The 18,427-nt window shown below is 43.5% G+C and overlaps 1 protein-coding gene across 1 annotated transcript in view; it reads right to left on the bottom strand.

Moving 5' to 3' along the window:
• NDUFA10 (NADH:ubiquinone oxidoreductase subunit A10) overlaps positions 1-18,427 on the bottom strand; it is a 150,727-nt gene that overhangs the window by 29,963 nt on the left and 102,337 nt on the right. The window contains exon 8 of the mRNA XM_069225506.1: positions 6,232-6,317. Within this exon, the coding sequence (XP_069081607.1) occupies positions 6,232-6,317 (86 nt within the window). The remainder of the gene's footprint in view (positions 1-6,231; positions 6,318-18,427) is intronic.

Genomic DNA, 18,427 nt, shown 5'->3' with positions numbered 1-18,427 from the left:
GTCACTTTTAAGCAGATGCACCTTTGAGGCCCTCTTGACTTTGAATTGGCACTAAACTTATCACTCAAATATTGTTAAGTTGAAAGGCTGCTCTCCAGCTTGTTATGGCTGATGAAAGCAAACACAACTGTCTTGGATCAAATATGCAATCTATGAAACCACAGTCTTATACTAAGAGACCCTGCACAGACTATGAAAGAATGGGAACCAAATTACACCAGCATGCAGGTTCCTTATGTTATCTATTAGCATACTTCTATGGATGTCCCATGGAGGCAAATGGCAGCAATGATTTCTATACAAATAATCCAAAATCCTGCCCTGACAAGACCAGGTAGTTCTATTCAGCATTATTCTGTTGCCTGTTAGTAAACTCTGCTCAATTAAAAAACACTTACTGTCCTCCCCGAAAGTATTGATTTGAAATCTGAAATTAGATGACTGGATACATGGTGTCCTCCTGACAGAATATTCAGGCAACTAAAGCTGCACAAGCCTGGTCACATTATCAGACTCGGGAGCCTACAGTTACCTTCTACAGCGCTAACAGTATGGCTACCTATTGTGGGTGAACGTCAATTAATTAGGTCTTGCTTTCATCACACAGACACATTATGAGGTATAACAAGAATTAATTGTTGATTAGTGCCAGCACACAGCAATGCCACAATGTTGGATCGACAGACCGCAAGCGAAAAAGTCTCTTAATGAGTAATTCATTTTAAGTGTCTTTTATACATGCCACAAACTGCCTTAGAGGCAGACTATGTTCCCAGGTCCTGGGTTTACAAACATTAATTAAAACTATCTTTACTACACAGCAGAGCTACAATATCAGGTGCTGTGGAGCAAATGATTGTTTATTGTTAGCATAAACCAAAGCTGTATTATCATAAGCAGAGGTACGAAGCAAACAACCTCATTTCTTGCTACAGTACAGAGAGGTCACATTGCTAGGCATTAGGATACCATTAAAAGTAAACCTTAGTACAAAGTCCTTCTCGGTTAGCCTCTGTCAACCATGACCCTACCCCTCCCACTCCCACTCCCACTCATCACCTCGGTTTCTTAACAGATACCAACCCATGGGTAGATACCAAACCATGAAAATGTCTGTATAAGGTCACTGAATTTACAAGAACTGGTTTACCCAAAATATTCCAGAGCATGGCTTGCCCAAATGAAGCATTAGTTCATAGAGTGCACATGTTCCCATTACCCAAAACATTGGGTATGTGATATTTTAGCATTTAAATTACGAATTGGCTCTTGTAGCAGACACACAAACCCCTAGATTTATCTCATATTTTAACACAAATTGTACTCTGAGGCTTGATTAAAAAAAAAAAATAATCCAGTGAAGCACTGAAAAATGATAATGGCCTGCTTTTAAACAGACAAAGAATTATTGGGACGTAGGTCTCCACTTACCAGACACACTGAATTATCAAAACATGACTAAACTAATTTCTTCACAGCTGCGGGCCCAGGAGCTGTGATCGAACCAACTCAGTGCAAGGGGGGCTCCTCCACTGTCAGTCAGCTGCAAAACCTTTACTATAAAACGATAATACACTACATTTAATATTGGTTCATAGAAAAAGGGATGGGGCCATGGGGCTGTGACGGGGATGAGGGGGAGAGTATAGCACTCCCCTTCAGTACTCATGTATGTTTGGCCAGCCGTCTCGGGCCAGCCAAACACACATGCGCACTGGGCTCTCTCCAACCCAGCAATGCAGGCACTACGTTGCTGGGTTGGAGACAGCAGGAAGAGACTTCCACTCTGCCTCGGAGTGCCCTGGCTGGGTGCTCCGTCCAGTCGTAATGCTGCTTTCTTGCAGCTGGGGATTGGACGCAGGGCGGGGTGGGAGCCTGTGCCCTCAGTCCAGTTGAGGAGCGGATCGGAGAGGAGAGGCTCGACGTAAAAGGTACATAAAAAAATATATATATAATTATTATTATTTTTTTTTGTCGTCTAGCCCCCGCCGCGCCACCCCTTTCCCCCCTGCGAGCTGCCACTGTCTACATGTGTACTCTACCCCACCGATCAGGTTTAGATCATGCAGCATCAGCATGCATAATATGCCTCCTTCCAATAGACCCTTTATTAGCAGTCAATGTGATGGATGTACCCTTCTGTTAGACCATGCAGCAACTGGGCATATTGTTAGACTTGTCAGTTCTTGGCGCGGTTCCCCCTGTCTTTTTGGCTTCTTACGTCAGGTTTTAATCCTGTGCTGAACTTCTTATTTGCTGGCTTCAGGAATCTGGCCACATTATCACTACTGACCAGTGGTAAAGTGCAAGTGATCTGTGTCTGAATTGCATTGGTAATTGCTTTATCCATAATTGGCATACTTGAGTTACTAGTAAGTCTCTAGTTAAGTGCACTAGAGGTGCGGAGGGCCTGTAAATCAAATGCTACTAGTGGGCCTGCAGTACTGATTGTGGCACATACATGAGGAGCCCAGTAAACAAGTCTTAGACCTGCCACTGCAGTGTCTATGTGGGCAGTTTGGAACTGCCAGTTCGACCTCCCAACCCTTCCCTTTTACTACACGTAAGTCACCTCTAAGTTAGGCCCAGGCAACCCCATGGGCAGGGTGCAGTGTATTTAAACGATAGGACATGTGTTGGTCTGTTTTACATGTCATGATAGTGAAATACTGCTAGATTCGGTTTTCAATATTTCAAAGCCTATCTCTCCGATAGGTTATTATGGGAATTGCCTTGAAATATCTTTTAAGTGTAATTCCCCATTGGGGAAGATAGAGATATGGAGTTTGGGGTCTATGAACTCACAATTTAAAAATACATCTTTTGGTGAAGTTGGTTTTTCAATTGTAGGTTTGAAAATGTCACTTTTAGAAAGTGGGCATTTTCTTGCTTAACCATTCTGTGCCTCTGCCTGGCTGTGGAATACATGTATGGGCCAGGATGGCAGTTGGGCTGTTTGTGAGTTTGCTCTAGATCATCGGTACTCGCAAACATTTTCCCAGGGGCCAAAAAGTTTGGTCTGTGACGTGCCTGGGGGCCGCATTGATGCCAGGGTGGTGGCAGTCGGGTGGGGTGACTAGGGGGATTGGTGGCAAGGTAGGTGTAGGGGAAGCAAAGGATATACATCTAGTGGGTGAATAAAACAATGGGAAACCAGAAAACCTGGAATTAATCCCGGCTTACTCACTTTTCCAAATGTTGTGATCCTAGGCAATTGTTAGTGTCACTTTCCCTCCTTTTTCTGCATTATCACATTTAAGATGACCTCGAAATACATGATTCATGGTGTGCACTGCACAAAACCTGCTTCTATGTTTGATTTAATAAACTATAATGTTGTTTATGTATGATAGGAACCCAGACCACCCATACAGTGCAAATACCAAGTGACTTGTCTCTTTAATTTACTATTGGTGGTGTTCTCAGGGTAAGGGAAATAATTAATGTTTCCAAATTTATGTTTGAAAACTAGCACTTTAAAATGAATACATCTCAATGCACTGATAAAATAAATTGTACTAAGGCGAAAAGGTTCTGCATGTTAACTAAATACACTTAATTTTGAAGAGACTGTCTTAGTTTTACACTTATGCTGCAAGATGTCTTTAAAAATGAAGGAGTTTCTAAAGTTAAGTGCAGAAGTACCTAGTTACTTCCTTTCTTTAACACCAGTTAAGTTTGAAATAAATGATTGTATGTGTATTTAATATTTTTGTTAATGCGGAGTCGAGCAAACAGCTGCCAGTGCTCCTGTTGCCCCAGGGGCCGCATGTAAAGGTCAGAGGGGCCGCATGAGGCCCGCGGGCTGTACTTTGAGTATCCCTGCTCTAGATAGTCACCCAAAGGGAGCCGAGTGTGCCCTGCATATCCTGATAGGTCTTCCTGGGCTAGAGTGGCGGGAGGAGCTGACACTTGCACCTGAATCAGTCTGCACCTGTCCTTACACAAAGCAGTCTCCAACCCCCAGGAGTGTGTCTGGGGCCAGGGCAGGAAAGGCAGGTTCCCATGCATTACAAAGACTTTCCTTTGAAGTTTGCCTACTTCACAGGCAGAAATGAGTATAAGTATAGGGCCTCTGACACCACAACTTCAGAACACTTCTGGACTAAGGACATTCTGCCAGAAAGAAGAGCTAGATTACATAGATGGTACTGCCACTCTGCCTGTTGCTTTGCTGTGCTGGCCTGCTGCTTGCTGCTTTTGTCCTGAGAGTGAAAGAACAGACTTTGCGTTCTACATCATGCTTTCCAAGGTTCTCCAAGGGCTTTAACTGAGCTTGCCTCCTGTTAGATGTCTCATGGACATCAAAGACTTCATCTGTAAGCACTTGGGCTTTCTTGCTGCGAGTCCTGACTTGTCAAGTGGTGCCAAATCCAGTTCCTGGGCCCTTGGGAGTGAGCTCGGTGGAATCAAATCTAAACCAAGTACATCAACTCCAGAGCGACTTTGGACCTGGCGCTGCTGTCCAACTCTGCACCGCTGCCTGTACCAGGAGCCATTGTCCCTGCTGAGTGCAACGACTGGCTGATGTTGCAGGCCCGATGCCGCTGCAGAGCCTCCAAAGTTCCGCCGCTGCAGAGCCTCCAAAGTTCTGCCACCGCATGAGGTGCAAATGTTTGGGACACCAGACTCCGCTGCAGCCCCTGTGGTCTCACAGTGTGATCGTGACACCACGAAGTCAATGCTGCAAGTCTTGACCTGCTGGATTCAACCCCACCGTATCGTAAGGAACAGACACTGTATCCACTCCCCTGTAACCCTAAGGAACCAATGCCTCACCTCTTCTGCCTCTTAATAAGGTACTGAGGCCTCAGCTTCCCAGTAGCAGTAAGGAACCAACGCACACCAGCTCCAGCAACGCCTCACCTCCCCGACTCAGTGCAACGTCTTTGCTTCCTCATCGTTTTCCAATGTACTGTACCTGGGTGTCCGTGCGACTCTGTGACCAGCCCATACTCACTTGTGGGTAGCACCGGACTGTTGGTAATGACTCTGTCAACTATGCTGTGATAGTCCCAGAAGGAGCAATTGTGTTTCTAAGCACTTTCATGATATTTAACTTTAAATATTTTTTGCTTTGGTTGTGTATGTTGGATTATTGTCATTTTGGTCTTGTTTTACTCAGCTAAATATTGTTTTTTTTCTAAACTAGTGTGGAGTACTTTTGTGGTGTCTTGACTGTATTAGTGTGTGTGTGTGTATATATATACAAATACTGTACACATTGCCTCTGAGTTAAACCTGATTGCTCGTGCCAAGCTACCAAGGGGGTAAAAGCAGGGACTATCTTAGCTGTGTGGCTCCCTTACCCTGAATAGAGTGAGGGTCCCTACTTGTACAGGGTGCAAACCACTACCAACTAGAGAACCCATTTCTAACACATCATTGAACAGTTTCACCTGTGTTCTCCTTATATGATCTGCCCTTTTGCTCTGTGATCTGCTGCTAGGATCAGAATAATCAACTGTGCCTTCTCTTGGACCTCCAGTACTGCGATATGTGATGGACACTTGTTGCAGTTAGAGGACAGATATTTCACACAAGAATCTGGACCACAACACATGCATTACCAATAAGACGAATATGGCACAAGTCAATACACAAGACTCCCCAACCAAACTTCCAAAACTTTTTAAACCTCACAGTCAGTGGAAAACATGGCACATTTCTAAACAGAAGCATATATAATAATACACATTTGATGCAAGCAAAATAACTCCTCTGATTAATTAACCTGACTGTGAAGTCATTAGGCGTTTTCCTTTCAGACATGTATCACAAATAAACTGAGCCACTCATTTTAGAATGTGCTGAATAGGGATGTGTGATGAAGCCACCACATCTTTACACCTTGCAAAAACAAACAGCACATGCAACAAGGGTTTTGTCCATCAGATTCTGCAGTAAAATGTTGGGCATCTTCCCCTAAACCCTCCAAGATGTTATTTGGAATCCTTTTTAAGGTACTGTACAAATGCAAATGACTTGTTTTAGGTGATCCTTCCCAAAACAGCTTCACTGAGGTATCCTAGAGGCAAACTTTCAATCAGACTACATAGCATTCAGACATTTAACGGTGTCCTTCAATATCACAGTACAGCATCAGGGTTTTGATATGGGGGGGGGGAGGGGTCCTTTCTTAATCTGCATTATCAGAATGCACAATTGTCATCATCTTATTTCATGTACCTAGGTATGCAAAATATTGTACTATACTAACAAGGTACTTACTTCATCCGGAGCTCATGCAGACTCACGTTGTCTTGTTCGGGCCAAGGGCCTTTGTCAAACTTCAGATATTCAATGTCTTCAAGGACCTGACAGAGATAGGAATAACTGAAAATAAACTACTCAATTCTAAAAGAATAAAAGTGTTTCTATACTATTACAGGTTTCATAGCTTAATACCCATTGCAGATTTCCCATGCTTTAGATAACTTTCCATCTGATAATTCAATCTGATTTGAAAAACATTTCTTGGCCACCACCTGAGGAACTGTATATGATCAGACCCTAGTCATTCTGACAGGCAATCACCTAAATCCTACTAGATTTGACACTTTTCAGAATATCTATTTGTGCAGTCACAAATAGTACAGAGTTTATTTTCTATACCTTTGCACAAAGGGAAGTTTAAGTAAGATTCAACGCTTTATTTGATATCCAGTTCAAATCGGGTGTTACAGGTGAGTGGCATTCCTGTTCAGTATTCATCTTTCACATATCACGTATTTGGATAAAAACAGCATACAGTAAAAGAATGAGGAGGTTGGATAATGGTATGCCCTACCTTACAAAGTCTGAATTGCTTGGGCATCAAGTTGACCATCTAACTTTAAACACTGAGGGCCATGTAGCTGCTTCATGTGCCCCAGCCATTATTTTCCTCTACGTCCTGTGAATATCAGCTACTGAACACAACACAGATTCCTGTGCAGAATAGTTAGTGGATGTTTTAAACTAGTTTGTTTTTTTCTCGCACTGTTTTCCTTTGACAGGTTCTAGTGTTGCACTCTCAATTCCGTGCTATGTTTGTAAATACTAATGTGGATCCCATGATGAAAAACGTGTTTGGAAGGCTGACAACTGATCTCATGTATAACACGGGTGTCCGCATTCATGCTCAGTAATGACTTTATGCAACACACCATTTCCATCACCCACAAAAGAGGCACAACCCTTGAAAGCTGAGTTAATCAAGGGTGACACCCCACTTTCCTTCAAATGTAATTGTATTTATGTAGCGCTTACTACCCCTGATGAGGCATTGAAGCATTTTTCGGCAAGTAGCACTGTAATCCGGAACACAAAAGGATTAGTGGTGGATTAATATAGGGAAATATGAGTATAGTATTAGTTTTAGTATAGAAAGGTATAAGCTAACTTGAGCAGAGGACATGCGAGTCTGTTAGTTGATCTGAATAGAATAATGGAGGGATAGAGGAGGAAAGAATCCAGAATTGTTAACTGGGAGATCATTGTAGTAAGATGAGGTTTGGGATGGGTAAAGGAGAGGTGGATGTAAATGTTTGTACAAAGGTGTTAGGGAGATCATAGTAGTTAAATGGGGTTGGGGTAAATCAAAGGAGAGATAAATGAAGGAGAATTTAGTGGGGTTGTTTGTGAGTCGATAGTCGTAAACTGAAGTTTGGGGTGAGCCAGAAGGGGTAGAAGAGGGAAGAGTCTAGGAAGGGTTATTTTGGAGATCATAGTAGTAGAACAGGTTTGGGATGAGCCAGAGAGTGGAGCCTGAGGACAGATTGATAGAGGTATAAGGATATGGTCAGAGAGTAAAGCTTTCGCGAGAGAAAAATGTTTTTTTGTTTTTTAATTTCTTTTTCTCTTGTACAGTAGAATTAGAGTAGTAAATATATAGATACATGATTACATAATCAAGGGGATAAATGTGTAAGGAATTTAATATATTGAGATTTAAAGTTGTATGGTATAAACACAAGCTTTCAAGAGTTACAGTATTTGAAGTTATTTGTGTACTTTTATAGTAGTATTTTATCTTTCCTCCATATTTCAATAGTTTAATGCTTGTGGGTAAATAGTTAAGATAATATTTACCTATTGTGCTAGATCAAATGAAAACAGAGTCTCATAAGCATCTAATCAAGCAACTTATACAGAAACTATGCAATGACCTATGAACATTTCAAGTGTAGGAATAATATACACATATATCTGTAAACATAAAAACATATGCATATCCATAATATATATACACCCATACATACAAATACATACATATATACATTTAATTGGAGTAAAATATACATTTGTTAAACAGGCTTAAAGAGTATGTATATATTTTAAGATAAATAGTTATTATACACATTTGTACAAAGACAAACACATATCTAGATATATACACATATGTAATAATGCCGCCCTTTTGAATGATAAAATAGAAAAGATTAACTCTTCCTTGCACTCACATCTGTTAATCACGTTATCTATTAAGAAATGCCCAACCACCTGGTCTGAGTTAAAAAGTCAGGCAAACTGAACTTTACAAATTTGCAACCATCTTCCCACTTAACATCCCGTAACCATCATCAAAGAAATCAGTGCCTACTTCATCTCATATTGGACCAACTTAATGAAAGAATCACTGTCAAAGGGATTGTCCGAAGCTGTCTACAAACTGGTTAAGTCACTCCCCTCTTGCAAAAACCAAGGACAGTCCCTGAAGAGTTGAACAATTAGCCACCACTTTTGAACCTTCCTTTCCTGGCCATAGTCCTAGAGGTAGTTAAGGAGTTGAGTGAAAAGTTTGTACATTGGTTAACTCCCACAAACAATGTTAGGACTGTTTCTGGCCAGGTGGCACTCCATTAGCTTAATGAAAGATTAGGTTCAAATCTGAGTTTTTTGTAACTTCTTTTAGAGAAGTTATGTTATCACCGAAGGATTTATGTGCCATTTCCGTTCTACTCCTGCAAGAGCCAGAGTTAATTTATGTGGAGCCCTGTGGGGAAGACCAACTAAGATGTCAATCTGGTTTCACATAGGATGCAGTAGTGAAACTGCAATGCTTCAGTTCACTGATGCCGAATTACTCACCATGGACAAAGGAGATTTATGCCTTTCCACCCTCCTTGATCTCTCCGTGGCTTGGGCACCATCAATTATACAATACTTTCAAACACTCTAGAGGAGCGGATGAGTATTGATAGGAAGGTACATAGCTAGTTCTCCTTTTACCCTGTCAATTACTGCCAACCCAATCTCAAATTCCTGTTCCAAACTCACTCCACACTTTCAAGTGGTACCTCCAAGGTTCAATACCCTTCTCAACACTATTGAAACTATTTTTGATATCTGCTAATACAAATCCAACATACCCTCTCTTCTATGCAGACAACATGCAGATATACCTGAAAGTTATCTCCCCAAAAGACATCAAATTTCTTACTCTCGTCATAGAGAGGATTCACTATCACTCCTGAATGACCCACCACCTCATGCTGAATCAATCAAAAAACAGAATTCTTACCAATTCCCTTCCCACCTTTTCCATACCAATGCAATCTGGTATAAACAAACTCAATATCTCAAACTGTCACTCCTCCACCATGAACTGCACAAAATCCTTACATTCTAGTTAGACAAGACCCTCAATCAACAGACCTATACCAATACATTTCCAAAAGGAGACCAATTCCAATTTAGGCTTGGGATTAAAACATTTCCACAAGTAGATCATTCTAAAAAAAAAAAAGTAGCTTAAATGTTAGTCCTCCCAAGATTAGACTATGGGAATGCATTGTTAGAAGGTATACCAAAGCTGCATCTGCTCACAACTAAAAGCAGCTCTGATTGCATTCTAAAGCCTTGGGTACTTGAAAGGACAATCAAATCACATTTCCTTATTTGCCTTAACTAGCTCCCAATCAAAGCGAGGAGCACCTTGAAACCTCAACTTCCTGGATGGCACAGAGTGGACAGGCTTAATTAAGGCAATCTGTAAAATATTTGTGCAGTTCCAAAACAGTAATAAAGTAAAAATACAAAACAATAAAAATACCAAACTGAATTGGACAGTGTGAAATGTAATAAGCAAAATTACATCAAACTGACAAAAATCCAGTAAGGTGAACTGGAGATATGATTTTTTTAGAATTTTAAGCAGAAGTAGCGCTACAAAGCACAAAGTGCCAATGATTGTCACTGGTCGTGGTAGACCAGAACCCAGGTGCAATCGGAGGTGGACCGCAATGGAGTGAAGGTCGGATAAACCACTGGGTTCGTCCTAGTCAAAGATTTTACCTTCATACTTTGCCCTTTAACTCCCAATTCACCACAGCAGTACACTTCTAAATCCCCCCAAAACACACACAGGATATCAGGCAGCACAGCCCAGTTCAGGTCCAGCTGCCAATGGTCAGCATCAGCTGGGTACTTCCAGGAAAAAGCCTCTTGCAGTCTTTCTGTAGGCACATAGGAGGTCGCCTTTATGACCATTTGAGTCTTTGTCATGGAAACAAGAGGGCGTAGGTCCAGTTCTTCAGGGCTTTTTGCAGATCTCAGAAAGCAAGCCCTGTCCTCTTCTGATACTTTGGAGGTCCTGGAGTAGTGCTGAAGTGGGTGCCTGGAGGTGCTTCATTTAAGCCCGACACAAGCCAGTGGTAGAATGACTCCTGGGCATGCCCTAACCAATGGGGTCAAAGTTCTCAGGGCCAACCATACCAACTTTGGGCATTTTTAACATGGTGAACATCTTTGGCTACAATGAACATGGGCTCTGAGGACGTGGGGTGTGTGTAGGGAGTTTATTATGGTAATCCTACTGTCCTCCCACATCTAACACTAAAATCCAGTTTGAGGCAGCCTCTGAACCCACAACAAACACAGAGAATGAGTCTTGCAACACAAAAGCAGGGTCCTTCAGGAACCAAATAGTGGATCAACAAGAACTGTCTTGGCATCCTGTTCTCTTCACGTTCAAGTGTGCCCCCAGTCTTACAGGTGAACTTAAAAGACTGGTCAAGCAGAATTTGACACTAGTGTAAAAAAAAAAAAAAAAAAACAACTAGGATGCTCACTGCCCCGCATCCTCTATATTCCGTGGAGTTCAGAGGATTCATCATTGCCAATTTAGGCCTGCCTATTGTTTGTGCATATGAGGCATCTCACATATATTCAAGGCTAATAACTGGCTAGAAGAAATTGGGGAGCCAAAGCAAATTAGCTTGCAGGAAGGTCAGAAATTAAATGGTAATTTTCTAAGTTACCGTTCCTTAATATTTATTAAAAATTGCATTTTATCATTGAATTGGATTGGATTTTAATAACTATTAAAAATAGTTGTTTAATTATTTTCTAGCTGGTCTCCTTCCCAAGAAGAACGTTTGAACAAGTTACTTACCTTCAGTAGGCTTTTCTGGTAGAAACTACCTAGCTGCATGTTCCTCATCTTAGAATATTCCTCAGGCATCAGACTGGATCCGGAAATCTTGAGCAGTATCTCTGCATTCTGATAGGTGGCGTCCCCCGGTTCTGTATCAAGGTCATGTGACGTGCGCATTGCCTAAACATACCCTACCCAGGATCTCTGACATCAGTTCCTTTTGTGACTATTTCTACACCAAAAACACAGAGCCAAGACTGAACAATGTGTGACCATTATGCAGATATCTAACAGCCTTTAGGATGAAGATATCCCAGAACAGGAAGTTGGGAGGGTCAGTGAGGTATCCGAGGTTAGATAGAGTCCAGAAAAAGACTTACAGAAGGTAAGTAATATGGTCTTCTGATACAGACTTCCAACCACAGATTTCTCACCTTAGAATAGATACCCAAGCCATACCTCCCTGGAGGTGAGCCTGTGAGCAGGTTCATTGCAGAAAATCCTGGAGGACCAAACAGGCAACATGCTATCTCAATGGACCTGACTGTCCAAGCAGTAGTGCTTTATAAATGTACGGAGTGATGTCCATGAGGCAGTTTGGCAGATACCTAGGCTAGGTATGCAGTAGTTGCTGCATTAGCCCTGGTAGAATGGGCCCGCAAGCCCTCGGGACCCTGCTTTTTAGCTAGTGAGTAGCAGAGTTTGATGCAGCGCACAATCCATTGAGAGATGTTCAGTCAGGAGGAAACAAGTGTTGCAAACCCTCAAGAAAATGCAGCATAACAGGTGACCTGAATAGTGAGGGCTGATCTGGTAACTGCAAGAAAGCTGAAATGGCACAAAGGTTGCGTTTAATAGTGCCCAAAGCAAGGCCTTGCTAGGCCAACAATAGCACAAACAGCAGCACCTCTGACATGGAGGCAGCAACAGGATCAACATTACGGGAGGAACATCAAGCCAAATTTGTTTTCCAACAGCAGGAGTATACATATATAATGACATCATAAATCCCTTGAGGAAGGTCAAAAGCATTCAACTGTTGCAGTTCAATCTCCAAGTATGAAGATGGAACGTGTGCAGAACCTTATCCTGGTACTGCAACAGGAGGTCCTCTGAAAGAGGCTGCCAAATCAGAGGACAGGTGTCCATGATCAGGAGTTCAAGATACCAAACTCTCCTTGCCATTCCAGAGCCACCAGGATGACTAGGGCCTGGTAGCTCTTGATCTTCTTGAGAACCCGGAGCAAGTGTGGCATCAGTGGAAACACTACAGGAGTCCTGAGTTCCAGTCTAATCTGAACACATCACAGAATGAGAGCCGCTTTGAATTCTTCAACATGCAGAAGAACTACCATTCATTGCACATTCCCAGTGGTGGGGAATAGATCTAGCCAAGGTTCTCCCCATTTTTTGGAAGAGCCCTTCCGCTACCTCCAGGTGTAGGGCACAATTTGAAATCCGCAAGGCATGGGCAGCTGAGTTTGGGGGTTCAGATATCGCGCTAGGTGCTGCACAACCATAGAGATTTGGTTCTTGAGCCATGCCAAAAGCCACAGAGCCTTCTGGCACAGGTTCCACAACCCCACTCTGCCCTGTTTGTTGCAAAACCACATGGCTGTAATGTTGTCTGAAAACCTGAATTAGCATTCCCTTCAACAAGCCTTCTCTTTCAATACCAAATGAACAGCTCACAGCTGCAGAAGATTCATGTGGAGCTTAGATTCTGCTGGAGCACAAAGTTCTCTTATCCCCACCTCTCCTAGATGGTTGCCCCAGCTCAGAAACAATGGATCAGTCATCACTGTCAGCTCTGGGCAGGGGTCTGCTGCTGCTTCAATCGCGGTCCATCAGCTACCACTGCAGATCTTTTGCAGTCTCCTTTGAAATCTGGATAAAGTTGGAGAAAAACCCCTGATTTCCTGCCCACTGGGACTTCAGATCCCACTGCAGCGCCCACATATGCCATCAAGAGAACTTCATCAGCAAGATGCAGGCCATCAGAAGCAGAGTAAGTTTCATTGAAATCCAGGACTGAAGTTGAAACATCAGGATCATAGCCAGAATGCCCTGGACTCTCAGCTCCGCAGAATAGATGTGTCCAGAGTGGCTCCGATGAAAGGGAGCGCCTGCAAAGGAGTCAGGTGTGACTTGGGGAAGTTGATAGTGAATCCTAATGAAGGCAGAAAGCAACTGTAGTCGGGAAGTGGATGACTATAACCTGGGTTGAGCCCACCTTCAACAGCCAGGCATCGGGGTAGGGAAAGACTGGAACCTCTGACTTCTGCAGATGTGCTGCAATCACTGCCATCACCTGAGGGGACTGCTGAGGCCAAAGGAGAGCACAGCAAACTGGAAATGCTTGTGGCCTACTGTGAACTGCAACTAATACTTGTGGACCTACAGGACAGGAATATGGAAATATGTGACCTGAAGGTCCAATGTTACCATCCAATCTCCGGGGTCCAGGGCAGACAGATCTAAACCAAGGTGAACATCTTGAACTTCGATCCCGCAGAAAGACGCTGAGTGGGCAGACACCTTATTTTTAGGGAGGTGGCCTCTGCCTTTTATTTGGCATAAGCAACTAGCGGGCACCAGAAAGTAGTGGAAATAACCACAATCTACTTCTGATGCTGGCACCCTCCCTGTGGCTCTTTTGGCCAGCAGAGTTTGCACTTCCTAATGCAGGAAGGACAGATGGTCCTCCATCAGCCGTTCTGGGGATGGTGGGAAAGGTAGTGGGGTTTCCAGAAATAGAAAGGCATAACCCCTCTGTACAATTTAAAGCACCCACTTGTCGGAAGTTATAGCTTTGCACTGGAGCAGGTGGTGCCTGGTTCTGCTGTCAATGGGCTGGGTGGCCTGCATTGAGGGCCTAGTGAAAAGGCTTGGAAGCAGCCAATGAACCCTTGCGAATCACCTTCGGATTCATGGATTTGCAGTTGGAGCAGGCCTTGAGGTTGTGGCCCAACTCCAAGAACAACAGGCAAACCAAATGTGGGTCAGAGACAGACATCTGTCTGTGACTTTTCTCACACAGTTTAAACCCTGTGGGTTTGTTGGGAGACATGCCCCTAGCACACTGGGAGCAAAGCTAAAAAAAAGACAACAAAAAGTCGGGCAAAATGGTAAAGAAATGGCTGAGGTAGCTCTCTGGATCCACCCTGTTGGTGTGGAAAGAAAGGAACGGATGTCAGTGCGACAAGGTAGCACCTATATAGGCGATGCGCATGTCATGTATAATGTGGACTACTTCAACGTGGAGCAGCCTGACGCCACCTACTGGCATATAGAGGTACTACTCAAGATTTTCTGGATTCAGTTTGACACCTGGGGAATATTCTAAGGTGAGGAATCTGCAGTAAGAAGTCTTGTTCCGAATTCCTATTTAATATTACTTTTCAGTGTTTCTGCATGAGCCAGCCAGCCATCCTACACAGAAAAGAGTTTTTGGGTGCTAGTCACTGAAAGGGCGTTAACATCTAATTTCTACATGTCCTACATAGGAGTGAAATATTTATATTTAGAAGGGAAGTACTGACTGGTCAATAAGGTTTATTTTAACAGGTCAAACTGTGGTTTTTACACTGCTTTAGTCAGGCTGCCATCATAAGCCTGAAGCTTTGCAATGCCACTGTAGTGGATGGAACAGTAGGTGCTGTAGTCATTTGCTGCTGCCATTTAACTTTCATGCGCTGGGTACATTTTGTACCATATCCTAGGGACTTACAGACAAAATAAATACGCCAATTAGGTGTATGCCAATTTAACCATGTTTAAATGGGCAGCACGGGTACGTCACTACGGGTTAGAAGGGGTAAAGTACAGAGTTCTGAAGTTAGCAAAAATATAAATCCTTGAATCCCTGAATCCTGGCATTCTAGATGAGATCCTATACCATAGGAGGGAATCCGCCCCCCCAAAAAAAAAATCAACAAAACGTCAAAAAAAGCCAGTCAAAACTGAGGGGTATTTCTTCTCTGGATCGGCACTGGCTGGTGTGCAAAAGAAAAGGACTTGACATCAGCGCGCCTGGGTGGTGCCTATATAGGTACCATCACATCATTCTGGTGCAACTGATGCTGATGACACACGCATAACTGATAGATGCCACCAAACGATGAGTAGGGGAACTGCTCACGAAAACCTTCAGTATCCAGACAGATGCCTGGAAAATCCAAGGAAGGCATCTCCAGGTAGAAGTTTCTACAACCTTGCTGGAGCCAAAAGAGGGTAGTGCTTTCATTCATGTGGCCACAGAGCAGTTGAAGCTGCAGATCTTCTTAGGAGCTAGGCAAAGTTCATGGGGAGGAGGGACAAGCAGGATAATAGGAAACTCCTGCAGCTAACAGGGCAGTGGTGTTAACGTGTGACAGAAGGCACCCACCACAGAGCTAGGTAGAGCTGAAACATAATGAACTGGTCGCTATGCATGAGAGCCAGGGCAAAGGAGTGGTGGACTTCTATGCCTCATATGTAGTAAAGAGGAGAAAAGTGCTGAGAAACACTGGATCTGAAACGCCCGAGAAGGTACAGATGTCTCCAAGGGAAAGGGTACTTTTTCAGTCCACATGTGAATTAGCAACAGACTTGCATGGCGGGTAAGTTATGTCTGAAAAGGCGGTAACTGGAATAGAATGGAAACTTTATGGCCTTAATACTATAGTGCTACGTGTAGAAGAGATTAAGGAAAAAACAGAGATCCTGAATTACCAACTGGAGGAGGGGGCAGCTGCCAGACTGTAAATGGAGTGCAGGAGCTAGAATCCATTTGGAGAACTGCAGTTGAGGGCCTAATAAAAGTGGATGGTTGGCTTGGGATGCTGGCCATTCGGTGGAGAAATACTTGCCTCAGAGTGATGGGGGTGCTGGCGAAAGTCCCGCAGAGTGACCTTATAACCTATGTTGGAGAAGTCCTGACCGAGCTTTTGAGCCTCCAAAAGGAGGAATTCCTTAAAATTATTCTGCATTCTTATAGACTTACCATGAAAATGTGAACATAAGGAACTGATGTGGGAAGTACAGTAATGGTAGTAGTAAGATCTGCTGAGAGGAAGAAATAATGAAAATTAAAATAGTGATAATGAATGAGAGAAGTTTGCTGCTTTGCCCAGGCTAGAACTCTGGTGCCGTAAATAGGAAAAGAGAGTTCCTGAACATCATGTGATAATTGGCAGAGAATGGTTGTCAAGTATTGGTGGGCTACCCAGTGTGTCTGAAGTGGAGTGCACAGGGTAAAAGATTTCTTTATTCTCAAGTAGACGCAGAAAGAGCTTACTTGTGGTGTTTAGACGGCGAGAGTGCTAGAGAGTGTTAAGGGTATTAAAGAGTAATAACTTTGTGGCAAATGTTATGTAGGAGCACTAAGTCAGAGAAAGACTGGAGAGAGGCTTCAGGACATAGGGTGGAAGGCGCCTGAGACCTATAAGTAAACTAAGGCACAGCTCCTCCACGCTGTTATTGTCCCTCTGCAATGTCAGCAACCAGCTCTCGCATCCTATGATCAAAATGTTTAGGAACGAATTGGGCAACTGACACCACTGAATACGATTAGCTCAAGTTCCCCTGGAATTCCGGGTTGAAAATTTGAATACAGGATCAATAAGCCCAGCCAGCAGGTTCAAAGTAGCTTCCCCGAATTCTGGCTGGTGAGATCCAAGATGTCAGCCATTATCACAATCTATGCAGGAGGGACATCTGTTAAGAAGTGAGAGGCTGACAAATGTCAGAATACTGGAGTTGGAGGGTCAAGCTGGATGGGATGCAAGAGTTTGTGACTAAACCGGCAGCCACAGAAACTCCAGACTGGACCAGCTTAGAGTTGTGCTTGCGCAGCAAGTGCACACTCGGGAACTCCCTAACTGGGACAAAACAAGGGCACAAGATCCTCTTCTCCATTTTTGGTGTTTAATAAATAGGGGAATCCTGGAGAACATCCAACCTGGCACTAATCCAGACGGAGAGGGCTAAGTGAGCCCTCCCCCTCCAACACAAAAATGACTACTTTTGAGTTCATACTGCAGTCTGAAGCACAAACAAGGAGTGGAGGTCTCAGCACACTGTTACAAGAAAAGGCTAAACAAATGACCAGTTTTATGACTTACAAATTCAGTGACATCTTGAAGATGACTTGAGATACTGGAAAATGGGAATGTGTGGGGCATGGAGTATGGTTAATGTGCTCTTTCCAGTTAGATTGTAGGTAGTCACAGGGATGGGTTATTCATATCGCCCAACACCCTAGATATCAAGATTTCTTGCCAGGGCAAGAAGTTTTAATGTTTGTTTTGTCTGAAGGACAAGTAGACAGCAAAATATGGTAAACGAGACCAAACAATCCAAACCTGTTGCCCACAGGCAATCAGCAAGTATGAAGGAGATACCACCACAACTTTAAAATTAAAATGTATAGTGGCCTGTGGTTGGTTGGATGGCCATCAATGCAGCCATGACTGGGATTGGATGAGGGGGATCCTGAGGCCGCCCCCTTTTACACCATTCCTTCCTATTGGTGAACTCAGCTCAGGGGTGGGCTCTGGGCATTTCTTGGCCTAAAGGAAGTTGAAGGGGTCTGCACTTTCATTGCCCCAGAGCTGAATATGAGAATGATCTCGAATTTGGTGTTTCCTACAAAACACCACAGCACTGTCAGATAAAAAGGTTTTTGCTTGCCCCCACGGGGTCTCATTGTGGCTACAGAGTTCCCGTTTTGACCCTTTCATTTCTTTAAGGCAAGAGGCGAACATGGGGCTTCTGTAGCTCAAGAACCCCCACAGCACAGGCAGGAAAGAGGCTGGCTTCTCTGCCCCTTGGATGAATCCTGCTTTCACCCCGATCTCTTGATTCACCCTTCTGATCCCTGCTCTTTGTTCTTTGCTCCACCCTTTGGCCTCGGTGAACCCAGGTCGCTCCCGTCCTCTCAGGCTTGCAGTAAAATTATTTTGATTTCTTTTGTAATTCACTTCTTGGGACCCCCTCGCCCCACTTTGCTTTCCCCCTGTGCTTACTGTCTCATCCGCCCTACTGGGCCTCTCATGCAGCCTCTGCGCCGCTCCCCTTGGCCTCTTA

This window comes from Pleurodeles waltl, chromosome 3_1, assembly GCF_031143425.1.
Source record: "Pleurodeles waltl isolate 20211129_DDA chromosome 3_1, aPleWal1.hap1.20221129, whole genome shotgun sequence".
Classification (NCBI taxonomy): Eukaryota; Metazoa; Chordata; class Amphibia; order Caudata; family Salamandridae; genus Pleurodeles; species Pleurodeles waltl.
This window is presented reverse-complemented; position numbering and strand designations above follow the sequence as displayed.